Source organism: Leucoraja erinacea, chromosome 6 (genome assembly GCF_028641065.1).
Source record: "Leucoraja erinacea ecotype New England chromosome 6, Leri_hhj_1, whole genome shotgun sequence".
Classification (NCBI taxonomy): domain Eukaryota; kingdom Metazoa; phylum Chordata; class Chondrichthyes; order Rajiformes; family Rajidae; genus Leucoraja; species Leucoraja erinaceus.
In genome coordinates this window covers 71,829,851-71,857,452 of record NC_073382.1, presented here as the reverse complement: position 1 = coordinate 71,857,452, position 27,602 = coordinate 71,829,851, and the positions used below count along the sequence as shown (strand labels likewise).

The window sequence follows — 27,602 nt, the reverse complement described above, 5'->3', positions numbered from 1 at the left end:
ACATTTCAAAGGATGAGAGAATAGGGCAGTAGGACAATGGGCTGTTTGGACTCCAAAGGGTGTAAAATTCAATGAATGATTGTATTCTGAAAAGTTCATCACACATTCTGTAAATCTAAGTAAATGGTTTCTACGTGGTAATCAGCACTGGCACTTTGGAATAAAAAAATATTTTTATACATATTTGAACTAACATAATAAAAATGGGGATCTTGAAGCACCTCATCGTTAGTGCCTTAGAATCCAAAAATGAACTTTTTGGTCTGGCTGAGTTTTATTGGGTTGATCAGGTGTGTTGTGTTATATTATTGTACAATGGCCAATATGCAGGATGTCAGCAATATTTGTTCATTTACTTGTGGTTTTGTCGCCAAGATCTCCATTATCTTGCTGCTGGATGCGTAATAAATTTGCATGTTAAATTTGATATTGAAATAATGTAACTTAGAAGCATGAGATGTGTGATGATTAACAGAGATTTGATACATGGAAGGAAGGCCTCGCTCACAGTATTAAATATAAGGGAGCGACCTGATGCTCTTTGGTATCACAATTGCATTAACTATAAAATATTTTGAAAATAATTTGTTGCTAGGTAGGTAGTTAGGTACACATAGCAGAATTAGAATTGCCCCAAAAGACATTGAGCAAATGTAGGAAAACACAGGCTCTGATATTTTTCCATCCATTTCAATATGGGGAAAAATATTGCAAACCATGCATCTGGATCCACAGACGAGCCAAATAAAATTTTAAAATGAAAAAGAAAAACACTGTGAATATTACAAACTTGAAATAAAATCTAAAATTCCCGACATTTTCAGCAGGGCAGGTAGCACGTGGTGAAAAAGCCCTTCAGAACTTAAGAAAAATGGTAGGAACCAGGAAGCTTTGGAAATGTTACATATTTTACAGAATTACTGAAAGGGGAGTGGAGTGGGTAGAGCAAAGCAAACAGTTTGTAGGAGGCTGGGCAAAGCAAGGCAAGAGATGAATGGCAAATAGATTACAGTGGAAGGCAGAAGGCAGTGGTCCAGGTGGTAGAGGACACTGGAAAAATCCCAAAGAGTTTGGATGAGTTGGTTTCAAACAGCATGGAAGAAAATAAGGTAATCATTATAATGAAGGACATGGTGTGTGAAAAAAATGGAACTGAAGGTAAACAGGTTAGCAACTCCTGATGGTTTGCACCAAGCATTTCAAAGTAGGCAACATTTGATGCAGTGGAGCTATTAGCCGAAGCTGTTACACCAAGTAGCGATATTACAATACTTACCTTCAGTGGCGCTGCAGTTCTGCCACTGGCCGTGTGTGCGACTTTGGCGCCTTTGAGGGGAGGGTGCGGGATTAAAATGCTGTTTTCTCCTGCCTGTCCAAGATGGATTTCCTCGGCCTGCCAGCTGATGCAGAAAAATCGTTCCGAATTCCGTTCTCGGAAGATAAAAAAAAAAATTGGGGGACAACTTCTTCGCTGGTGTAAAATAAAAAAGCGACTTCTAACGCCCTCAATGCCTACAATGGGACAGATCTCACGTAGGGGATAAAACATGGGGTAAGTTGTTTATTTTACGTATAAACTTGCTTCTTAGAGCGACTTTAATCAAAATTTCCTTGCCGAAAATGTTTTTCCTGCCGATATGGGGTTCAATTTCACTGCCACCGCAACAGTCCAATCGATCGCGTTCCCCAAAAACCCACTCGCAAGATGATTTAAAAGCCCATTAATTTACGGGAATTAAACATTAAATTCCTTCCATTTGGCCTATAAATTCATGACAATGAGATTTAAAAATCATGTTATATTGTGATTTCTTGTGTGAATGTTATTTGGACACTTAGACTATTTAAAAATGTTAACCTTTTCTTATGAAATGGATAGATGTTTAGATCTAGTAATTGAATTTTGTAATTAGCTATTATATTGTAATATTATTTGTGGGCGCCTTTCAAAAGTCTCAAGGACACCTTACAGAATTTAACAAGAGTAAAAAACATATAATTGGAGTAAAATAAATAATAAAGACATCACAAATACACAAATTTGACTTCGGAGTCACGTGAGTGATTCCGTGAAGACCCCAGCCCAGTGCGCAGGTGCGGCATAATCGCACAGCTGTGCAACACGCGGCCAGCGGGAGTTGGGCGCTCCTGCAACCAAGGAACGCGAGGTAAGTACTTACCTTAATCGGGCCTTGTGGTTTTTGCTCCTGGGGGAGCAAAGCAGCAGAGGAAGAGGCCCCCGTTCGACTCCAGCGAAGGAGCCGACAGTGGAGGGGGATAGGCGCAAACGGGACCACACACGCTGCAGACCGCTGACAGAGAGCTGCGCTGATGCCGGTCCGCTGAACAGCTGTTTGGTTAACAGCAGCGGACCGGGGGGAAATTTAAAAACCCGCCCGGCAGCCCTGCAGACTCCTGACAAGGAGAATCGCCGCCCGGGAACTGCTACAATGCCGCCTGAAAAACGGCAGGCAGCCTCTAACTACAGGTAAGACAAAAACCTTACCAAAATTACAGGTTCTACAGGAATCAACTTCCTCCAACACTGGAACAGGTGGAGACAGCAAAAATAAGTATGTCTGTCTCCCCAAGCCAGAGGAGGTCATGGAGTTCAAAACCTCCAGGGAAAACGAGGGGTCACTGGCTGAATGCCAAGGGAGCTGACACTCCTACCCCAGTGCTATTGCACTAGCCATCTCCCTTGTCGAGGGATTGATGCAACAGCGGAGTTTGAGCTATGCCTCCTCCAATTTATAGCACACCCTTTTGCTCCCTCTTTTGAGGCTAGCTAAGGAGGCCAGGGCTGTGCTGGCTTAAACGCTGGGCAGGCGGACGAGAACAGCAGTATGCCAGGGGAGCAGGATCAGGAAGAGCTACTGGGTGTCGTGGGCCACTACATGGCTCCTCCACGCGACCATCTTCCCAAACAAAGGCCTGCAGGAGTAGGCCTTTCTAGAGGCAAATCCGCAGGCAGCTGGGTCAGCAGACTCGCAGATAAGAGCTAAAAGCAGCGAACTTTGAAGCTCCTAACAGAGGGTCAAGATGTCACCACCTTTGCTCGTTTTTTCCACGGATCATACTCACCTGGCAGGCGAGACGCCATGATCACCAAGGTGGTTCTCCCAGGATGAGACTATCCCGTTGCACTACGAGTGTGCTGACGCCTAAGATGTTCCCAAATTTGGGATACTCGACTGACATTTAATGTATATAAGACCTGCCCGCAACCCCAAATATACGGGGCTATGCAAACCGCTGCTGCGGGATGAGAGGCAGCTAAACCTATGCGCCTCATGAGGGCAGGCCATGGAACGAGCAGGACATCGCATCCAACACCCAGCTGGCAGCACCCCTCGGCATCCACCAGCAATTTCGAACAAGGACTGGTGAAAGCCTGGCGACCGCTTCACATTACCCCCAAAGTTCTTTTTAGACAGGGGCCCAGAGCGGAGCCGTGGGAAAATGCGCCGCCCCACCGACAGCACCAGCATACCACCAAAACGAAGCACATGAAAAAACAATAAACATGGAGGTAGGTAGTCTGGTTCCTCCCAGTTTACACTAAATAAGGGTGTTCTACTAACTGCGGGGGGGGGGGGGGGGGCATTTACACTTGTTGATAAAGCATGGGGTGCTGTCACAAATAACTAAAATATACTCAACAGTATTAGTGGATAAAAACTTGAATTCAAATTGGGCATATTACCGCCAGTTCGGCAATGCACCCAAAGGGCATTTTCTCCCTCTAAAGAGAAGTGAGAAGGTCAAGCTGAACTAGAAAGGCTCATTACTAAACGGATCATGGGAGTAAACATGAACCATTGGAATTTGTATCGAATATACTCACCAAAACTACAAAAGATGGTGAATGTAGCATCATCATTGATCTAATATCACTAAATAAATCTGTTGAGTATATACACTTTAAGATGGAGACGGGTTTTTTGTCACTGCCAGACATCTGATCTCCAAAGGGTACCTATGGCGAGCATTGATATGGAAGATGCTAACTATCTTATACCCATACATTAGGATCATTATAGATACCTAAAAAATTTTACCTGGATAATGGATATCCCGGTTAGGGCAACCATGGGAGTATAGAGCATTCCCAATGGTCTAACCTCAGCCCTAAACTATTATAAATATTAAAAATGGCCATGAAAATATTAAGAAAACAAGCATAATTATGGCATATATTGGATGATATCCTCATATTAGGGGAAACAAAGGAATTAGCTGTGGCAGCAGTTCTAGCTACGAAACAGCTCCCTAAAGCTCTGAGGTTCATCCCATGCCCAGATAAACCAGAATTGAAGCCGTTAACAACCATGGATTATCTGGGCTTCAATAACAATTCCATCCATATGACTGTTACTTTGCCAAGGTACTTGGGTCACTATAATCAAATCATGAATGTACCCACTGAAGCTATATCACAATTACAGTGGTGGGCAGACATATATTTGGCATAGTTTTCAGCGCTATTATCATCACCAATCCCAACTTGGTTATTAAAAACCGATGGCAGTATTTTAGGCTGGGGAGCAACTAAACTCCATATCCAGCACAGGTAACAGATGGACCAATTCACAAACATCGTTACTACACATACCGGGCATCAACTACTTGGGATTGGTGATCGCCTATTGGGCTAAAAAGCATATGCATTTCAAATGCAGCACGTACACATGTGGTTACGATTGATAATACTATGGTGGTGGCTTATATCAACCATATGGGGAGCATAAAATCATTATTGTGCAACAAATTGGTCAAACAGATCTGGCAATGGTGTGTCAAAAGACATTTTAACTATCAGCTGCCTATTTCCTAGGAAGCTAGAACACAGTGGGAGACACCACGTCACGGGTAAAAATTTATGATAACATTGAATAGATGCCAAACCCAAAATATCTGCTAAAGGTATTAAGCAGTTTGAAAGCCAGATATCAATTTGGTTGCACAAGACGGAATCACCAGTAACCTATGTATGTGACTTAGGAACCAGATCAGAGGCAGCAGCGATAGATGCCTACACGCTGGAAGGGGGAATTTCTGCTTTGCCTTCCTCCCTTCTGCCTCATCAGTCGGGCACTTCGCAATACAGATGGAATCTGTCTCCGAGATATTGAACGTGCCCGACCGGCCTACACAGCCATGGTTCCCAGTTCATCACGACATGGTGGGTGAGTCACCTATGGATTTCCCTAGTGGACCATGGTTGCTGACTCAACCCAGTATCAGGCATAAGCCACCCATGCCATAAAAACATCAAACTCCTGGGTGCAGGTTTTGACTAGACCTTACCAGGGACTGGGATTATCCAAAGGAACCATTACCACCATGTCGGCATCCCTGCGAACAGTCACCAAGAGCATGGGAAAATACTGCCACGACGCAGGGACAACATACCAAACTATTCAACCACTGACGTATTGGAGTTCCTGGAACATCTACACCATGATTAAAAGGTGAGTTACAGTGCCGTAAATACAGCATGGAGCGCCTTGTCTGCTTATCTAAAAACAGCAGGACAGCAGAGCATGGGATCCCATCCACTGAAGATAAACTTATGAAGGGCAATTATAATAATAAGCCCCAAAACCCAGGTATACCCATGTATGGGATATCGGTGTGATATTGACATATCTCAGGGAATGGCACCAGCCAGATCCCTCAGTCTTGCTCAAACTATGTTAAAAACGCTCATGCTTATGGCTCTCGTATACGCTCACAGAGTCCAGTCACTCCATAAAACTAGACTGGATAACATGGTGATTACCCCAGACGCATCACGTTCATCGTTCTAGGTCTGGTAAAACCTAACTCGCAGGTATATGGGACTAGGCGAGATTATGTGTGCGGCACGGACTAGTAGGGTCGAGATGGCCTGTTTTTTCCGTGCTGTAATTGTTATATGGTTATATGGTTATATGGACCAGGAACGCCCAATTCACTGGTGGGATTCCGGGCCTACCCACCAGCGTCCAGGTTGAGTGTGGTGACCCATCTACTACAATATATAGACACAACCCACAATCTTAGAGGGAGAGGAAAGCCTATGGGTCAACCACAGAAACCCCAAGACGGGGTACGAGCCAAACCACTCCAAGGTGGCTCAAACAGGTACTGAAAGCTGCCGGAATAGATAATAATACATTTTAATCCCATTCCACTAGGGCAGCATTGATATCAGCGGCTGAACGAATGGACATCCCAGTTGACCACATTCTCAATACGGCAGAATGGTCAAGGGAACGACGTTCAGAACATTTTTTATTGTAAACCGTTGATAAGCCTGATTTAATTGCAGAAAGAATATTACAAACTGCAATATTAATTTAAGCTCAGGGGAGCTCTTTATGTTGTTATTGTTAACAAATACCTTTCTGTTTCTTGTGAAAGCAGATCCATTGGTTGATTATGATAACACTTCCTCCCTCAAAAACTTCGGCAGTGAGTGAAATAAAAACTGTTACACGGTTTGAAATCACAGACCTTTGAAGTCTTCACGGAATCACTCACGTGACTCCGAAGTAAAATAGTAAGATTAAACGAGTACTTACCAGTATGAAGTTTGATCTGTATTTTATGAGGAGTTACGATGAGGGATTACGTGCTCTCCGCTCCCACCCTCAATATATAGATCAAACTAATAAACTGATGTCTCATGATCTTTACTATCTTACTTCAAATATTGTGTCTATCCTGTGATTTCACACCGCTGCTTCGAAGTATGCCGCACCTGCGCACTGGGCTGGGGTCTTCACGTAATCCCTCATCGTAACTCCTCATAAAATACAGATCAAACTTCATACTGGTAAGTACTCGTTTAATCTTACTATTAAAGACAGAATTCAATCCAATGACAAAAAAATCAAAAACACAATGTGAAGAGGGAGCAGCGGCAGCTAAACCGTGCCAGCGTACACTCTCCCTTCCGACAGCCATCTTGGACACAAACTAAAATAATCACTTACACACAAAAATCATCCCCCCACAATGGTTACCACTGTGGGGGAAGGCACAATATCCAGTCCCCATCCCCAGTTCTCCCAAAGTCAGGCCTATTGAGGCCTCCGCTATTGCCTCTATGGAGGCCCGATGTTCCTGGCCGTTCTCGCCGGGTGCTGTTGCCCCGGCGTCGGGAGAGTCCTCTCAGTGGCTGGGCCACCTGGAACGTCCGCTTCCTTACCGGAGACCGCGGCTTCCGAAGTCGACAAGGCCGCCCCGGTTTGGAGCTCCCAGTATCCCGATGTTGAAATCAGCGGTGCCCACTCCGCTCCGCAGACCCGCAGCCCAGAGGTGTTGAACTCGGCGGTCACAGCTCACCAGAGCTCCAGCGCGTCGATCCAGCGCGGCGACCCAGGCAAGGCATTGCCCGCTCCGCTCCACCATAGCGCTCCAGCGCTGTGCCGCCACCGAAGCCGAGGTGCTGGGCGGTCCCCGCCAGGAAAAGGCACTCCGCGCCCGCTGGTAGGCCACGAGGACAGGTTGACGGGGGAGCCCAGATAAAAAGCTGCCTCACCGACCAGGTAGGGACCTAAGTCATCCAAGTAAGATTGTTTCATATTTGTTACAGAATGCTTCAATCTATAATAACTGAAAATTTCTTTCAGGTCTCTTAATTTTTAAGAAAGTTAACGGCTTTTGACTGTCCTAGATCACAGCTTTTGTGTTAAGTCAATGGAAAAGCAATAGGGAACAAGATGCTAATTTCCAAGTATGAAAATGGCCATAACTCTTTTAATACTGAAGATAACAAAGTGAATTATGTGTCAAATTAAACTTTGTTTTATGCTTTATCTGATGGGATAAATTGCAGACTTGATTTTTTAAATCTCAAACCTTTGTAACATTGCTACACCAAGTGAGTTTCTCACCACAATGATACCAATAGCTCATAAAACCTCAAATGTGGCACCAATTTTCAAGAAGGAAGAAATGCAAAAGGTACTACACAAAAAAGCTGGAGAAACTCAGCAGGTGCAGCAGCATCTATGGAGCGAAGGAAATAGGCAACGTTTCGGGCCGAAACCCTTCTTCAGACTGATCGGAGGCGGGGGTGGGCGGGGACAAGAAAGCAAAAAGGAGGAGGAGCCCGAAGGCTGGGGGATGGGAGCAGACAGCAGGGGGACTGAGGAAGGGGAGGAGACAGCAAGGACTAACAAAATTGGGAGAATTCGATGTTCATGCCCCCAGGATGCAGACTCCCCAAACGGAATATGAGGTGCTGTTCCTCCAATTTCCGGTGCTGCTCGCTGTGGCCATGGAGGAGACCCAGGACAGAGAGATCGGAGACGGAGTGGGAGGGGGAGTTGAAGTGCTGAGCCACCTGGAGGTCAGCTTGGTTATTGCGGACCGAGCGGAGGTGTTCGGTGTTCACCGATATATATTCAGTATTAAAATGCAAAAGGTACTGTTGGCTTAACATTGGTTGATGGCAAGATGGTGACAGTGGAGTTTATAATCAATTGGAGAAGTCTAGTGTAATATGCAAGTTCGATATTCCGACTGCACATGCCCAGGTCATAGGTCATTCGTGATAAGCATTCGTTGTGTGCAAGCCTGCGATTTGTCCGTGGTGGGGGTCGGGCCTGGGTCCCCGGCATTGCAGGCGCTGTTAAGTTGCTGCTGGGCCGTCCCCATCCCCTCCCAGGTGTCCCATCCATGTCTGTGGGCGGCTGGAGGTGTCCGAGGTTGCCCTGGGTTGGCGGGGCACCAATGGCTCCAGACTTCCAGCTGGAGCGGGGGGAGCGGGGGCGCTGGCTCCGGCTCTGCTCTGCTCCGGCTCCCAGGGACCATCGGCGGACCAGGGACCATCAGCTGCACCTCTCATCTTGTCCAGTGGCTGTCGTATGGTCCCCTTGGTGCCAGTGGGGGCCGACCGCATGTTATCGGCGGGGATGCACACGGGGTGCTGTGGTGGCTCAGCGAGTCAGGCAACATCTCTGGAGAAAGGTCTCGACTCGAAACGTCACCCATTCCTTTTCTCCGGGGATGCTGCCTGACACGCTGTGTTGCTGGGGTTGCAGCTGCACCGGGCTGGTGTCCCATTGGTCCGGGGTCGCTGGCCGCCCTCTGGGTGGGGGATGGGACACTCGGTGGGGGTCCAGTGGTAGTCCCGCAACGCAGCGGTGTCGGGGAACCAGGTTCAATCCTGGATTTGGATGAGATGTGGGTCTGTGTGCTCGCAGCTGCCAAGAATCTCTCTCCATCGGTCCAGTCTCTTCCCTGTCTCCCACTCACATCTGCCCCCTCTCTCACACTGTTACACCTGGCTCTCCCGCTACCTGCCGCCCACCGTTCCTCAGATTAAATATATTTTCACACATAAATTATGAATAAAGGTAACAATTTATAAACAGTTTCTACAGCCAGCACATCGACTGCTTTTCTTTATCGCGAATCACCTTTGACAAATCCCATGATTCCTTGCTTTTTTTGGAATACCAAACTCGCTTATTAAAACATTTTTTTTAACACAATCCCACAAAAATGTATGTTCAAACCAATTATTAATTTAAAAATGTTTAATTCTTTAAAAAGAGCCATGACTTGTGCGAACAGTCCATGGCTGATAGCGTGTGGCTGCTGGCGCTATGTTTAAAGGCTGATAGCCTTTAACATGGAAATTTATAATCGTATTATAATACAAGATAACAAGCTCCAATTTGCATGATTTTCAATATTCAGTAAACCTACTTGTTAGCGAAAGCACTTTTGTAATTCTATGGTCAGGAGATCCAACAGTCAGATATCGACTACAAGTGTTCATTGATTGTGGGACACATAGTGCTGACATTCCAGCTGCCAAGCTGGGGGACCTTTATGTGCTTTGTATTTTTCAAGGGTACCTACTTGATGTCTGCTTGTCAGGAAAGAAACTTCCCTAATCCCCATGTACCGATAGAGGAAGGTAAAGGTTAAATGGTCAGTACCTGATTGACTGGGGGCTGCACAACTTAACGCAGATGATAACTGACCAGTAGGAGACGGTGAGACTTCTCACCATCAGAAGTAGCCCATGGTGACCATGATCTGGGTTTGACCATGACCATGAGGTTTGGCCTCAGTCAGTGCAACAAAGTTAATGAGGACAATGTGGCCAGCTCAAGGGAATCTGAGCACAAAGATCCAACAATAAACTTGTCACATAAAGAACAACAGGAGTGCAGGAAATCCAATGACCAGCTGATAAACATAGCATGTAGGGCATCGCCCGCACCGCGGTAAATCCAATATGTATTTTAAAACCAACTGTTTAATGAAAACGTACAATAGGATCTAAAAGTGTCACACTGTCGCTGTCGGGTAGTCATGGTCCTCTAGTCGTGGAGGTGGGGGATTGGGAGGGAGGGGGCCTCACAAGTTAAATAGCTTAGGGCATCTGTTCATCCAATTCCGGCCCTGGCCACGGAGAACAAATAAAATTGGCAGTGTTTGCTGTCAGCTCCCAGGTGAGTGAGTGAGTGCGTCCACAAGCCGTGCTGAGTGAGTGAGTCGGGGAGCTGCCCGCAGCCTGGCTGACCGCGAGGCCGACTGCTGCATTCTCCAGATCCTGGGGAAGTGATGGGTGAGTGTGGCCGGGCGCTGGCGGGGCCGGGACTGTCGGTTTGCCCGCCGGGGGCAGGCGGAGTTAAGCTGGTGTTTATTGTTGGCGAACAACTAAAATTGTCAGTGTTTGCTGTCAGCTCCCAGCTGAGTGAGTGAGCCCACAAGCCGTGCTGAGTAGTGAGTGAGTCCCGAGTCAGCGAGGAGTCGGGGAGCTGCCTGCAGCCTGGCTGACTGCGAAGCCGACTGCTGCATCCGCCAGATCCTGGGGAAGTGAGGGGTGAGTGTGGCCGGGCGCTGGCGGGGCCGGGACAGACGGTTGGCCCGCCAGGGCAGGCGGAGTTGAGCTGGGGTTGGTGCTTCTACTCCGCGATAGTTGTATGTCTGGGGTCACCGCTGCTCCGGGCTGCTGTCCCGGTGGTCTGGGGTCACCGCTGCTCCGGGCTGCTGTCCCGATGGTCTGGGATTGCCTCGTATGTCTCTGGCCGCTCCCCGGGTGGGGATGGGACACTCGGGGGGTGGGGGGGTGCAGTGGTGGTTCCTATTATAACACAAGATAACAAGCTCCAATTTGCATGTGTCTTTAAATTTTTGACTGCTCGTTATATTGCCGGTGGGATATATGACCTGTTTTAGGGTGTGTTTTGGGCTATGTAGCTGCACAGAAGTTTAGGAGTTTAGTGTAGTTTGGAGAGACGATGGAGAAGGTTAACCCTTTGACCATGCAAGGTCTAAAGGAGATCATGTGAGGTCTAAAGGAGATCATGTGAGGTCTAAAGGAGATCATGCGAAGTGTAACGGAGACACGAGGAGTTTTCTAATGTTTAAAGTTATAAACTGGAGTTTGATGAAGATAACAGTAATGAGTCGGAAGAAATTTGGACGTATCTCACTGTTTTCTATCACCAATAAAGCATTTATTCATCAAAAGACTGTGATTTGAAGCCATATCTGTGAAAAAGCTCTGAAGGTCTCTGGGAGCCAGCTCACATCTGTATCAAAGATATTCCCCTTATCCATGATCATCCAAAAGGCGGTTAGAGACTTATTTCTCGAACAATTAGAAAATCTGCCGCTACAACTATACCGTAATACCGGCAATACAGTTGTATGTCAAATCAAATCCCTCTAAAAAGATGACAATATAGACTAAATACAATGCTTTTAAGTGCTGACATTGTTGCGAGTTCCCATGTTCACATGAAGTTCATAGAGGAGACAGCAGGCATTAAATGATGAGAAATACAATGATGAATACAATGATGTGCAAAACAGCAGAATGGTGCAAGATTGTAGCAGAAACTGAAATGCTGTTAAAAATATTTAAGTAAAATGTCAATGGCGATATCTTTAAAGACTCCTGGATTCATACTCATACTGGAAATTTAATCAATTTGTAGAATTTGGATAACATTTCTCTAGTTACTGATGATAAGGCTACATCAAACCAAGAAATAGCTCTGTTCATTGCTTTTGGCCTGCCTCCAATGGCAGCATATCCTTTTTTGAATATGGCGAACAAACCTGCACAATAATCCATGTGTGGCCTCTCCAGTCATACAGCTATACAGCATGGAATTGGCCCTTCAGTCCAACTTGCCCACACCGGCCAACACGCCCCAGCTGCACTAGTCCCACCTGCCTGCATTTGGCTCATATCCCTCCAAACCTGTCCTATCCATGTACCTATCTAACTGTTTCTTAAACATTGGGAGTCCCTGTCTCAACTACCTCCTCTGGCAGCTTGTTCCATACCCCCACCACCCTCTGCGTGAAAAAGTTACCCCTCAGATTCTTATTAAATCTTTTCTCCTTCACTTTAAACCTCTGTCCACTTGTCCTTGATTAACCTACTCTGGGCAAGAGACGTGTGCATCTACCCGATCTATTCCTCTCATGATTTTATACAACGCTATAAGATCATCCCTCATCCTCCTGCACACTCCCAGCCTACTTAACCTCTCCTTATATCTCAGTCCCTCTAGTACTGGCAACATCCTCATAATTCTCCTGGTCCCAGTACAATTGTTACAATCAGCCCCCATGTCTAACCTCCAACCCTCTCCCACGAGAGATCCTAGTAGGTAATTTGCCTTCCTGACGGAAAATTCTAAATACCCAACAACTACAGATCCCCTCCAATTGATTCTATTTATTACATCCTCGGAGAACTCTGGCAAATATGTCACACATGATTTATCTTTCATAAAACTATGTTGACATGGTTTAATTACATTAAACTTCTCTAATTGGTTATAAACTCCACCATCACCATCATGCTATCAACAGGTATTAAGCCTGCAGTACCTGTTTCTTTATCTTCCTTCCTTATTGAACACTGTAGTCACATTTGAGCTTTTATGAGGTGCTGGTATCTTTCTGGTGAGAAACTCACTTGGTGAGTTTTGAAAAAAACTTCTGCTATCTCAACATTTGCATACTTTAAAATGCTTGGCACAAGTCATCAGGACTTGCTGACCGATCTACTTTTAGTTCCATTTTCCATTTTAGCTACACTTTGTCCTTCGTCATAATGATTATCATAAGTTATTCCATGGTGTTTGAGACCAGCTCATCCAATCTCTTTAGGATGTTTCCAGTGTCCTCCACCCCATGGACCACCTCCTTCTGCCTTCCACCTTAATCTATTTGTCATCTATCTCTTATATTGCCTCCTACAAACTGTTTACTTTGCTCTCACCTTTCTATAACTCTGCAAAATCTGTAAAATATCCAAACCTTCCCAGTTCCAATAAATAGACAATAGACAATAGCTGCAGGAGTAGGCCATTCAACCAGAACCATCATTCACTGTGATCATTCCAACCATTGATCTTAATTCTGAAGGGTTTCTGTCTGCACATGTGTTACCTGCCCTGCTGAGAATTTTTGGAGTTTTAGACTTTATTTCAAGTTTATTTCATCAGTGTTTTTCTTTTGTTTCATTTTAATGTTTTGTTTGGCTCGTCTGTGGGCCCATGGTTTGCAACATCGTTTAACGAGTATTGAAATTGAATGAAAAATACCAGTGCCTGAATTTTGTTTCATTTAGTCCATTTCTATTGGAGGAATTATACTTCTGTTATATCTGCAATATCAAAACTAACTTGCAAATTTATAACGCCTCGAGCTGCAAGATTACCGAGATGTCGGCGATCAACCCAATAAGAGTCAGCCAGAACAGAACGACTCAGTTCATTTGAAGACTTCGAGATCCTGAAGATGAAGTGCTTCAAGATCCCCGTTGTTATTGTGTTACTTCATCTTGCGCTTAGTTTAAGTGCACCCATCAACGATACGGAACTATTTAGCGGAAACGACTCAGATCAAGGCCGGGTATATTCAGTGATTTATACAAAACCAATGTTTTTAGGAACTGTGCTTAAAACCAGTAATTAATTTCAAATATAAAACGGCGCAATGACAAAATGTAATTTTCTCCGGGCGTTAAAGATACCGTGGTAAAGGTAACAATATGGTGGCACAGTGGCGGAGCGGTAGAGTTGCTGCCTTACAGCGCCTAAGACCCGGGTTCAATCCTGACCGCGGGTGCGGAGTATCTATGTATCTCGAAAGTCTGTATATGTATACATTAAAAACTGTACGTGTTGCAAATTGTCTTTCCTTCTTGCATCCAGAATTACATCAAACAATTAGGACCAGAACCCAAAACCGGGCTTCAGGAGCAAGAATTATGTGCTGTGAGTGTGAAGAACCGCAACACTCTGGAAGTGATGGAGGAAGCCCGTTGTGGGGTCCCAGATACGCGGGGGAATGACGCACGTTGGGAAAAAACAAGCTTCACCTACAGGTACACGCGCTCACTGAGGCAATGGGAACGCTGGTCTTTAAATAAATAACGGTTCAAAGTAACCCATGTGCTCGCTTCCTTCTTGTTTGACAGAATCGTGAATTACACGCCAGATCTGACAGTAGAAGAGGTAGACAACACTATTGACCGGGCCTTAAAAGTCTGGAGCGATGTTTTTCCTTTCACCTTCAACAAACTGATGAAAGGAGATGCTGATTTCATGATATCGTTCGAGAAACGCGGTGAGTTCAGCGATTCGACAATTCCTGGGCCATTTGCCATAGAGGGTACGTTAGTATGTTTGTGACACTCACTGTTCCCATGTTCTCTATTCCCAGATCACGGGGACAAATACCCATTCGATGGATCAGGTAAGATTCTGGCTCATGCGATTTTTCCTGGCACATCCGCTCTAAGTGGCGACGTTCATTTTAATGACGACCAAACATGGACCTTGACCAAAGACAGTACTAAAGTTCACTTATAATATGAACATTAAAAATGAAGCAGTTATGACATACAATATTTTATAATGTCATTTAGTGTGAAATGTTAAAAGTTAAAACCAATTGTGTTACTCACTTTTACAGGACCTAACCTTTTCATTGTTGCGGCTCATGAATTTGGCCATTCACTGGGACTGAGGCACTCAACTAATTCATCTGCTCTTATGAGCAAATATTATCGTTATGTCGACACCGATGGGTATAGCCTCCCAGAGGAAGATGCCAAACGAATCCAGGAATTGTATGGTACATTGAACATATTTTAAAAGTTTACTGATCGTGTTCATTGGAAGGTTTCTGTGCTTCACTTATAGGTGAAGAGCACAAATAGGGTCCTCGGAAAATCAAAATAGAGATTGAAATTAATTTCCTACAGGAGTTCATGGTGAACTCGGGTAGTTTTTATCATTAGCTGTGAAACTGCATATGGCTGGTTCAACCACAGAAAGCTAGATTAAAAAAGCTTCCTTCCTTCCCTCAATGCTTGGACAACCCGCTTCTTCCAATTATTTGATAATTTGGCAGAAGCCCTGGAACATTTTCAGGACATATGTTCCCTTCCTGATAAAATGGTAACTTGGTCCTACTATCAGTCAGATTATTAATAATTTAACATTATTTCAGAGCCAGTTACAAAATCCCAAAGTTGCTCAGAACTCTGAACGAACCTTGTAAAATGCAGGTAGACTAAAAAAGCTGGAGAAAGCAGCGGGAGAGGCAGCATCTATGTAGCGAAGGAATAGGCGACGTTTCTGGTCGAGACCCTTCTTCAGGATGATGTTGGGGGGGGGCGAGAAAAAGAAAGGAAGAGGCGGTGACATTAGGCTATGGGAGAGCTGGGAAGGTCTACCTGAAATTGGAGCAGTCAATGCTCATACCGCTGGGGTGTAAACTACCCAAGCAAAATATGAGGTGCTGTTACTCCAATTTGCAGTGGGGCTCACTCTGACCATGGAGGAGGCCCAGGATAGAAAGGTCGGATTCGGAATGGGAGGGGAGTTGAAATGCTGAGCCACCGGGAGATCAGGTTGGTTATTGTGAACTGAGCGGAGATGTTGGGCGAAGCGATCGCCAGTGCATCTGAAACACATTTCAAATCAACTCGCCCTCATTGTGTTACGTATGTTGCTTCTTCGGCCAATGCTGGTGATTCAATTTGAGCAACATATATTTTTCTTTCACAATGTGCCAGTGTAGATTACCACTTAGATCGACAGAATGTATAAGAACGTAAAATGTTGCCTTGTTTGATTAACTTTGCAGAATATGTTGAATTTTATACCATTTGTCCTACCGCCCTTTTCCTTCATCCTTTGAAATGTGCATCAATATTTCCAAACGGCAAAAAGAACGGAGAGTTCAGCATTATTCTGTTGCTCTAATCATTGAGAATAACTCATTCAATTTAAGGTTAATACCTGCAGCTAATTTATCAACTACATGAATATTAACAATGTCGTTTCTGTATTTTAGAAAACCTCGAAAACTATTACTAAAGAACCACAGCAAAAAACGAACATTTGGATTAACGAAATGTGTGTTGTCTTAAGAACTGCAAACATTTAACTATCAAAGCATTATAATTTCAGACAGATTTGATTAAATGTGATTGTTTTGTTAGGGAAAAGGGAATTAAATGGTTTATAATCTCAAACATATTAAAAAAAATGGCTAATATCTTTCTGTGATGATTAATCTTGCATTCTGATGTGAAATATATAAATCATAATTTTGGATTGAAACTGCATAAAGTGCATGTCACTGCAGTATTAATATGCTAGATTTCCATCGTTTAAATAAAGTACTAATAATAAAGAGCTGCTTCATATATTTTGATAGTAATTCAATTGTTTGCAGAACTGTACCTAATGCTGTTTTCACAACCAGTGATTTGGTTCAAGATATGAGTAGGGGTTGCTATAATTACTGTGCTCCTAAACTGATAGATCTGAATCAGTTAAACATATTTCCTGTTCATACCTTTTACAACTTTATTATTGCTGAACAACTTAAAAATCTAATCCTATATCATTTGAAATTAATACATGATTCTTGACATTGTGCCGAGACGAGAATTAAAAATCTTGCAGATATTTTATTGTGTCTTTGTATTCACTCTTCTACATCACACATCAGTTTACTTAAGGACTTTATTCAGATAATTATCCAGCCATGTTGATAATTTGGAGGGAAACAAAATGATTTCAGCAGATGTATGTCAGACACAAACTGAGCAAAAGATTGTTATAATGTTATATATTAATTAACATTCACAAAAAACTTACATTACTTACAGGCAGATAGGAGTTGACCTTGACATCATGTAAGGCACAGACATTGTGGGCAGAAGGGCCTGTTCTTGTGCTGCACTGTTCAATATTCAATGAATGAGGAGTTAATATTGATCAGGACAGTGGACACACCTCAACTACTGTTCTTATAAATAATGACATGCAATCCACTACATCTAAGTTTGAAATGATGCAGGGAGTACAAAGATTTCACCTACAAGGGTGTAATAACAGTCTAAATTTGTGAGCTCAAAGTGGAACTGGAGCCCTGTGACCCGGAAGTGAGAGTGCATCCTGACAAAGTGACTTTGAGCAATCGTAGAAACAAATTGCTTGAGCTGTGGATAATGAGAGTCACCTTTCAAATTTGCAGAACATCATTTAACGCAGAAATTTACAATCACATCATATAACACAAGCTCCAATCGACACAATTTTAAATGATTAGTAAACATCCTTGAAAGCTCTTTTGCAGGCGCTCCAAGATTCAGATCCAGTGTCAATGAATGAACCAATATATTTCCAAGTCAGGTAATTGTGAGAGACCTGAAGGTGGTGGTGGTGGTGGTCCCACTCACATTCACCTGTTACTCTTCTTTTACCTAATGAAAGTGGATAGGACCCATGTGAGAAATGATGATTAAGTGATATGCTCTGACTTGCTACATGAGTCTGCCTTCCTGACCACAAACTCATCTGTCGAGCACTTGATGACCACAAGCTGCCATTGTTAGACAGCATCAAGCAAGTGGCTGAATATTTCCTTACGGAGAATCAAAGTATCGACACTGAGCCATAACGCTTGGATTTTCCAACTGCTGGTAATGGAATAGAGGGTGATTGGTAATTCGAATGGCCTGGATAAGGCAAGCAAGAGTTTAAAGGGATGGAGTGGCCCAGAAGAGAGTGGATGATCAGTGCTGTAAAATGGCCAGTGGTAGGGTGCGAAAAAGAACTGGAGGTGGGTTGGAGTAACAGAGGAGGAGGTTACAGAGGAATGTGAAGGATGAAGAGGTCAAGGAAGCTGAAAGTGCTGAGAGGGAGGGGGACGGGAAGAAGGTTCAAAGGTGTTTTATTGTCACGTGTACCATTTAAGGTAACCTTAAGAATGAAAGGTAACTGCAATGTCAGAGGAAGGATCAAAACTTCAGGCTCAGTAGGATTGGTAAGGAAGTAATACAGAAAGCTAACTCGAAATGAGTCCTCTTTCTGACTAAAGACTTGATGCAGCCAGTTTCGTCAAAGAAACAAGCGTGAGGCTACATGGCAATACCCTCGACAAGCATATCCATTTTGGTGGCAAAAACGGGAAAGCAGACTATTATCTAAATGGTGGCCGATTGGGAAAGAGGGAGATGCAGCGAGACCTGGGTGTCATGGTACACCAGTCATTGAAGGTAGGCATGCAGGTGCAGCAGGCAGTAAAGAAAGCGAATGGTATGTTAGCTTTCATTGCAAAAGGATTTGAGTATAGGAGCAGGGAGGTTCTATTGCAGTTGTACAGGGTCTTGGTGAGACCACACCTGGAGTATTGCGTACAGTTTTGGTCTCCAAATCTGAGGAAGGACATTATTGCCATAGAGGGAGTGCAGAGACGGTTCACCAGACTGATTCCTGGGATGTCAGGACTGTCTTATGAAGAAAGACTGGATAGACTTGGTTTATACTCTCTAGAATTTAGGAGATTGAGAGGGGATCTTATAGAAACTTACAAAATTCTTAAGGAGTTGGACAGGCTAGATGCAGGAAGATTGCTCCCGATGTTGGGAAAGTCCAGGACAAGGGGTCACAGCTTAAGGATAAGGCGGAAATCCTTTAAAACCGAGATGAGAAGAACTTTTTTCACACAGAGAGTGGTGAATCTCTGGAACTCTCTGCCACAGAGGGTAGTTGAGGCCAGTTCATTGGCTATATTTAAGTGGGGGGTTAGATGTGGCCCTTGTGGCTAAGCGGAACAGGGGGTATGGAGAGAAGGCAGGTATGGGATACTGAGTTGGATGATCAACCATGATCATATTGAATGGCGGTGCAGGCTCGAAGGGCCGAATGGCCTACTCCTGCACCTAATTTCTATGTTTCTATGTTTCTAAGCATTAGTTCTGCTGGAATTCATCATTATCCAAGTGCGCGATGACAAGAACATCAGCATCATTCACACCAACTGATCTAGTGTGTAATCTCCATCAAAATAGCCACTAAACTGTGATGGCAACACAATCAACATCAAATGATTTAGTAAAGTTCTCTTTGTAGAGCACATCACAGACAATCAGATACCTTCAAACCATCAGCAGATGGCGAGTGTCCACAGTATTTGTTCTGCTCTGAGATCCACCATTGTCACCACTTGTGTAGAAACCCTTGACTTCTCCACAGGAGTATACTGAGATCCGTTTAATACAAATCAACCAGAATATCCAGGAACAAATTAACCATAAACATGAGGCAACCACACTCATATCTCCAGGGTAAAGCAAAGATTTTCAAGAGGAATGGGTTCACATTCATTGACCATCAATGCATTAAAAATGTAATTACTTTTGATAATTGATAGATTTGACTTACAGTCGTAAGTTTATAAGACTGTACTATTCAACAGTGTCCAAAGTGATTTGTATTGGGTGGACAATAGTGAGAGTAATCATTCAATGGTGATTATGTCACATGAGGTGTATCAATCTACGAGACTAAGTGGGACCCGTTGGGTCCCATTGAACACGGGAGACCTGGTCCCCCAACGCTCATACAAAATTGTGATGCCCCTGATCCCCCATCCTCCCCTCACTCCGCCCCTTGCACTACCCCCACCCAGCGGCACAGCCATTCCCACCATTTGGGTTCCCATTGTGACGTAGAACACGCAGGTATAGAACGCGCATGTGCGGCTAACGGGCACGGCAAGTGGAAAAGGGATTTATTAAAGCTTAAAATGTGAATATCTCTTAAAATATATAAACAATTTAAATGTTAATGATGAGATTTATTCAGTACAGTTCTTTCTTGTTGCGTCTCTTGTTGCGTTCTGTAGCCAGGGACAGGGACGGCTTCAGGCGGGGTTGTCGAGGACCGTTGGGGGAGGGGGAGCGTCCTGCACCTGGGGGATGGGGACGGCTTTAGTCTGGGTCTGGTGGTCCGGCCCCAACAGCTCCCTCCTAAAGATGACCCTTCCCTCTGCTGCAGGACACACTCCTCACACACTGGCGCCCGTCTGAAGCCATCCCATCCCCAGCTGCAATATGCTCCCCACCAGCTTCAGGCGGGGATGGATGAGGTGCATCCTGCAGCTGGAGACAGGGCAGGTTCAGACGGGGGCCGTTAGGGCAGGAGCGTACTGCAGAAGGGGAGGGGGTTTGCTTCAGGCGGGGCCTGTCAGAAGCCGGTGGGGAGGGATGGGGAGGGAGTGCTGCCGTGGCCAACCGGTGCCCTGGCTTACAGCTGCCTACCCCTGCCGCTGCGTGACCTACTGCTGCCGCTGCCTATCGCCCTCATGGCCTACTACTGCCTACCGGTTCTGTGGCCTATCACTGTCGTGGCCTGTCCCTTCCACTGCCTGCCCCTGCCGCTGCCGTGGCCTATCACTGTCGTGGCCTAATGCTGCTGCTCCCCACTGGCTTCAGGTGGGGTCTGGTGGGGAGCATTCTGCAGCTGGGGACAGGGACGGCTTCAGGCGGGGGCTGGTGGGGGATTGGGGAGCATCTTGCAGCTTGGGAAGGGATGGCTTCAGATGGGGGCCAGGGGCTGGGAAGTATCCTGCAGCTGCGGACGGCTCCAGGCGGGGACCGGCGGGAAATTCCTGTAGCTGGGGACGGGGATGGCTTTAGGCGGGGGCCTGTCGTGTCGGGGGCCGGTGAGGGGGAGCACTGCCCTGGCCTGCCACTACCATGGCCTACCTCTGCCGTGGCCTGCTGCTGCACTAAGAGTCACTAAGAGTGGATGGAGGCCAGGGCTGCCAACTATCACGCTTTGAGCCTGAGAATTAGGCCCTCGAGCAAACTCTCACGCCCTCACGCTGATCAGAAATTTCTCACGCTCTGTGGCGAGAAATTCTGTGATCAACGAAAATGTAAAAACTCAGATAAACTGCATGGGCTGTGGGTGTTGGAGAGCCGGGGCTGAGGGAGGGATGGGAGCAGAACCAGCCGTGGGAACAGATGCGGGGAGCCAGGGCTGGCGAGTGTTTGCCGGGGCTGCAAGTATTGGTGGGGCTGGCGAATCGCTCGCTGCAGTTCCAGCCATGCAGCACTCCGGGTAGTGCGAGAGTCCCGGGCCGTCGGAGGCGTCGGAAGCGTTGCGCCGCTGCTGTGAGAGTCTCTGTGCCAAAGGGACAGACTCTCAAACGGAGGTGGAGAGAGAGAGAGGGGAAGGAGACAGTGTGGAGAGGGCATGAATGGAGTGAGAGAAGGGGGGGGAGAGGGGAGGCTTAGGTGGGAGAGGGGTGGAAGAGAGAGAGGAGGAAGAGAGAGAGGAGAGGGAAGAAAGAGGGAAGAGAGAGGGGGTGGAGAGGGAGGAGGGTAGGAGAGAATGGGAGAGAATGGGAGAGAGGGAAGGGTGGTAAAAGAGAGAAATGGGGAAAGAGAGAGAGATGGGAAAAGAGAGAAACTGGGGAAAGAGAGAGAGATGGGCGGGCAAAGAGAAAGAGGAGAGAGAGAGAGAAAGAGAGAGGGGAGAGAGAGCAAGGGGGAGAGTGAGATGGGAGAAATGGCAGAGAGAGGGAGGAGAGAGAGAGAGGGGAAGGGAGAGAGTGAGAAGAGAGAGAGAGAGTGTGGAGCGAGCGGGAGAGGGAGAGGGGAGATAGATTGAGGAAAAGAAAGAGAGAGAGAGAGAGAGCGGGGAGAGAGAGAAAGAAAGAGAGAGAAAAAGAGAGGGGGAGAGAGGGAGGGAGAGAGAGGGGAGAGAGTGGGTGGAGAGAGCGAGAGGGAGAGAGAGAGGGATAGAGAGGGGGAGAGAGGGAGGGAGAGAGAGAGGGGGAGAGAGGGAGAGAGAGGAGAGAGAGGAGGAGAGAGAGAGGAGAGAGAGAGAGAGAGAGAGAAAGAGAGAGAGAGAGAGAGAGGGGAGGGAGAGGGGGAGGGAGAGAGGGGAGAGAGATGGGAAGAGAGGAGAGAGAAAGAGAGAGGGGGAGAGAGAGAGAGAGGGAAGGAGAGAGAGAGTGTGAGGGGGAAGACAGGGGAGAGAGAGGGGATGATGAGAGAGAGGGGAAGGAGGGGGAGAGAGAGGGGGGTTGATAGGAGAAAGCGGAAGAGAGGGGGGAGAGAGAGAGGGATAAGAGCGAGGTGGGAGGGAGAGAGAGAGGGGAGGGAAAGAGGTGGAGAGAGGGGAGGGAGAGAGTGGGAGAGAGAGAGGGCAACAGAGAGAGGGGGACAGAGAGAGGGGGAGAGAGAGGGGGGAGTGAGAGAGGGAGAGAGATGGAGCAGCCTCAGTGCTAGAGTCCCGGGCTGTTGGAGGCGTCGGAAGCGTTGCCCCACTCCCGTGAGAGTCTCTGTGACAAATTCGACCAGGTGACCGGCATGGATCAGGTTGAGGCTCGTTGCATCCAGGAGGACAACCAGTGGCTGCTGGAAGTATGTACCAAGAAACGGTGGAAGATAGCGGACTTCAAATGGGGGTGGTTGGAGAAAACATCCTACTTGCCTGCTAGATTTTCACTTACTGTAATTGCAGGAAAAATGTTCCCGATGTTGGGGGAGTTCAGAATCAGGGGTCACAGTTTAAGAATAAAGGGGGGGGGGGTGCAGTTAGGACTGTGATGAGGACAAACTTTCTTCACACAGAGAGTTGTGAATCTGTGGAATTCTCTGCCACAGAAGGCAGTGCAGTCCAATTCACTGGATGTTTTCAAGAGAGAGTTACATTTGGTTCTTGGGGCTAACAACATCAAGGGATATGGGGAAAAAAACAGGAAAGAGGTGCTGATTTTAGATGAATAGACATGATTATATTGAATGGCAGTGCTGGCTCAAAGGGCTGATGGCCTATTCCTGCACTTATTTTCTATGTTTCTATGCTTGAGTATATGGCAATAAAACTCGATTTTGAAGCATTCATGCATGGTGGAGGTATAATGTAGTCATAGAGTGATAGTGTGAAAACAGGCCCTTTGGCACATCTTGCCCACACCCGCCAACATGTCCCAGCTACGCTACCTGCTTTTGGTCCATACCTCCAAACCTGTCCTATCCATGTATCAGTCTAACTTTTCACCTACCTCCTCTGGCAGCTTGTTCCATACACCCATCACCCTTTGTGTGAATAATGTTACCCCTTAAAAAAACATTGAAATCATACTTCTACAATGCACTAAAACATGATTTTAATACATCAAAGGTCAAAAAGGTCCTACCCTGGGAGGGGGGACACCATTCTTCCACACCCTCTCCCCACTCGGTTACTCCACTCCCTCACCGGGTACACCCAAGGCCAGTGATCAGTGATCGCTCAGCCTCCCCCCTTTCATAAATGCTCCAATCCAATTTAAACCATATATAGAGCATTCAAGTGTAAGTTAAAAGACTCGCTACAGTTTGCACCATATTGCACAATTTCAAGCTGAAAAATGCATAATGGGGTGTGGCGGGGGGTGTGTGGTGGGTGGGAGGGGGGGTGTGAGCAGGAGGCATGTGGTGGGGGGGAGTGAGGGGGGTGTGAGTGTGTGGGGTAGGGGTGTGTGTGTGGGGGGGGGGGTGGTGGGGGGGGAGGGGGTGTGTGGGGAGGGGGTTGTATGTGGGCGGGGTGTGGAGGGGAGGGAGTATGTGGGAGGGGGTGTGGAGCGGCGGGGCGTGTGTGGGGGGAGGGTGTGTGTGTTGGTGGAGTGTGGGTGGGGGGAGGGGAAGGGGTGGAGGGGGGGGGGAAGCGAGCATTGTTGAGCCGGAGAAGGGATTGATGGGGGCGGGTGTGTGGGCGCGGGGGAGGGGTGTGTGGGGTGGGGGGAAGGGTGGGTGGGTGGGTGGAGCAGGGGGTTGCAGGTGCGGGGGGGGGGGGGGAGTGGGGGAGATGAATGTCGAAAATATCCTTACTTTAAATTGTCTGCTAATAATCTTAGTGTATATAATAAGGTAAAATATCATTTTATTACAGAACAAATGACAGATTATGAGGATATTTGCACAAGCAAACATTCTCTTACGCAAATTTAGTGCGTGTACAGAGTGAGGATGTCTCTGTCCAGAACATATTGTACACACTCTATACTGCACACCTGTGGTCAAACGACAGAGATGCAAGCTTACTGCGACTTAAAGTAGCTTATAATGATGCCATGAGAATATTACTTAAGAGACCTAGATGGTGTAGTGCAAGTGAAATGTTTGTGGCTGCAGGAGTCAACACTTTACAATCTGTCTTAAGAAATCTTATGTATAAATTTATTTACCGGTTTAATAACTGAAAATGAAATCATCTTGGCCTTATCAAACATAAGGTTTAGCACTACTCGCTACCAATCCCAGCTGTGGAGACATTGGTATAGTTGTCTCGTTGTAGGACTGATTTAAAAAAATTCTTGATCCTAAAGCATGTATTGTGCATTTGTATGTAATTTATTGTGCTTTTGTTAGTAATTTACTGTGCATTTGTACGTAATCTATTGTGCTTTTGGATGTCATTTATTCTATGTAAAGTCTTGTCTTTTATCTGGAGCTTGAGTCTGTAATAAAAAATAAGTAAGTTTATTTTCCAATTCTCTTATGAACTTTGACAAACATATCAGAATTAAAATGCCATTTTCACAATTCATCAATCAATGTGATTGATGGAAAGTCACCTCGTTGGCATGAGCTGCTTACTGGTGCACATTTCTGCATTTACTCCTTCATTCCACCTTTCCTCCACAAGCTACCTCTTGATCTTTATTTCCCCATTGGCAGCCAACCTTTGGATGTAACCTATTCCCCAGGAGACTCTTCCCATTGTTCTCTGAATGGTCAATATTTTCAATAAACTTCAGAGAAAGTTGCTATTAATTCTTTTCTTCATTCAACTTGTCACCATCCTAAATCAACATGGCATTTCTGTGTCTTTCAATAGATAGATAGACAATAGGTGCAGGAGTAGGCCATTTGGCCCTTCGAGCCAGCACCGCCATTCAATGTGATCATGGCTGATCATCCACGGTCATCGCTGTTAATTTACTTTGGTTATTTTTTATAGTCCTGTGGGATTCTCTTCATTTCTTGCACACATAAGATCTTACATTTTGTGTTATCCTCAGTTGCTGACAAGTCTCTCATTTTGGAAACTCTAATAGCCCTTTTTCACGGGGCGACTTGACGCAAGATGTAGCCAGAGTGGAGTGGTCGTGGTCTAGCACGATATCACACGATATAACGGGGGTAGAGTAAAGAGTTCCCATGGTACTCGGCAATTCTGTCATTTGTGCGAGTGACTTGTCCGTCTCCCGATCTTTCCCGTTAATCGTGAATGAACATCGTGGACTGTAGTGTAGTTAATCACGTGGCACAAATGATGTTACTTTGTTGTCACACACTATATTGGTTTTATTCACCCGAGCTCTTTAATGAGCTGAAGAATAATCTGTGTTTTTTTTAGACAAACGTTGTTTGGTGTGATGCACCTTCTCTCAATATGTGCAAGAAGTCGTCTTTTTATTTTGTCAAATATGAATAAAGACTGTGTCTCACATTGACCGTGATGATTGTGTTATTTTATGATCTACTGAGAGGTGAAACTTTCAATCTGAAGACGGCTCTCGACCCGAAACGCCGCCCGTTCCTTCTCTCCAGAGATGCTGCCTGTCCCGCTGAGTTGCTCCAAGCAACTGGCGTCTATCTTCAAAGAACTGACCAGGACTGCCTCTCTCTCTCTCTCTCTCTCTCTCTCTCTCTCTCTCTCTCTCTCTCTCTCTCTCTCTCTCTCTCTCTCTCTCTCTCTCTCTCTCTCTCTCTCTCTCTCTCTCTCTCTCTCTCTATCTCTCTCTCTCTCTCTCTCTCCCTCTCTCTCTCCCTCTCTCTCTTTCTCTCTCTCTCTCTCTCTCTCTCTCTCTCTCTCTCTCTCTCTCTCTCTCTCTCTCTCTCTCTCTCTCTCTCTCTCTCCCTCCCTCCCCCCTCTCACACAGGCATGACTGGTGGAACTCCGCGGGCCAGGCAGCATTTACGGAGGGAAATGGACAGGCGACCCATTCTTCAGGCTGCCTTATGTCTCTCTCCCCCCCCCTCCCCCCAAATACCACCCACACACACGAATGCTGCAGAAACTCAGCGGGTGCAGCGGGTGCAGCGGGGCCGAAACGTTGTCTATTTCCTTCGTTCCATAGATGCTGCTGCACCCGCGGAGTTTCTCCAGCATTCGCGTGTGTGGGTGGGAGTTGGGGGGAGAGAGAAATAAGGCAGCCTGAAGAATGGGTCACCTGCCCATTTCCCTCCGTAAATGCTGCCTGGCCCACGGAGTTCCTCCATTCATGCCTGTGTGGGAGAGGGGGGGGGGGAGAGAGAGAGAGAGAGAGAGCGAGGCACACACAAGGTGGATGCGAAATCTCACCTGCCTGTTTCAGTGACAGACACCCACCGCCAGTAAATGAAGACACCCCCATCTGTCTCCCCCTCCTCTCCCTCGACTCCCCCACCTTTCCCTCCCAACTCCAGTCCCGTCCCGACCCCCTGGGAAACTGAAGGTTTCCCGCTGTAATTAAAGAGTTCCCACGGTAGACTGTAAAACTGGGACCCTGGTTCTGGACTCCCCCAACATCGGGAACATTCTTCCTCCATCTAGCCTGTCCAATCCCGTAGATACGATTACACAGGTATCTAGTTATTTAAATCAATTAATGATTTCTGCCCAGCCTCTCATCTTTCAATCGGGTTCGGCCAGGAAGGAACTGCAGATGCTGGATTAAAACGAAGATAGACACAACATGTAGTTCAGCGGGACAAGCAGCATATCAGAAGGGTCTCGACCCGAAATGTCACCCATTCCTTCTCCCCAAAGATGCTGCCTGCCGTCGAACTCATTCTCTTTAAACCGGCATCTGCTGTTCCTTCCGACACATACACAAGAAATAAGCAACTTTTCGGGCCGAAACGTTGCCTATTTCCTTTGTTCCATAGATGCTGCTGCACCCGCTGAGTTTCTCCAGCATTTGTGTGTGTGGGTGGGAGTTGGGGGGGGGGGGGGGGTAGAGAGATAAGGCAGCCTGAGGAAAGGCTCGCCTGTCAATTTCCCTCCGTAGATGCTGCCTGGCCCGCGGAGTTCCTCCTACCGTTCGCAGGAGTTCCCACGGTAACCGCAAGAGTTACTACGGATATCGCACTGGCCACTACGTTCATAAAATGTTGCAATGCTCAACCACAAGTGTACAAGTCACTCTTGGACAAATTCAAACATGTTTGAATTTTCTCCCGAGTACCCAAGTTACACGATTACCTGCCGTTAGCGCCACGGTGGTCCACGAATGCCGTACTGTTACCGCACGAGATTCCCACGATGTTA

At 46.3% G+C, this 27,602-nt stretch overlaps 1 protein-coding gene across 1 annotated transcript in view; it reads left to right on the top strand.

Moving 5' to 3' along the window:
• LOC129698297 (collagenase 3-like) overlaps positions 1-16,987 on the top strand; it is a 20,477-nt gene extending 3,490 nt beyond the window's left edge. The window contains exons 3-6 of the mRNA XM_055637366.1: positions 14,462-14,610; positions 14,707-14,835; positions 14,959-15,120; positions 16,348-16,987. Coding sequence (XP_055493341.1) covers positions 14,462-14,610; positions 14,707-14,835; positions 14,959-15,120; positions 16,348-16,370 — 463 coding nt within the window. The 3' untranslated portion in view covers positions 16,371-16,987. The remainder of the gene's footprint in view (positions 1-14,461; positions 14,611-14,706; positions 14,836-14,958; positions 15,121-16,347) is intronic.
• The last annotated feature ends 10,615 nt before the right edge of the window (positions 16,988-27,602 follow it).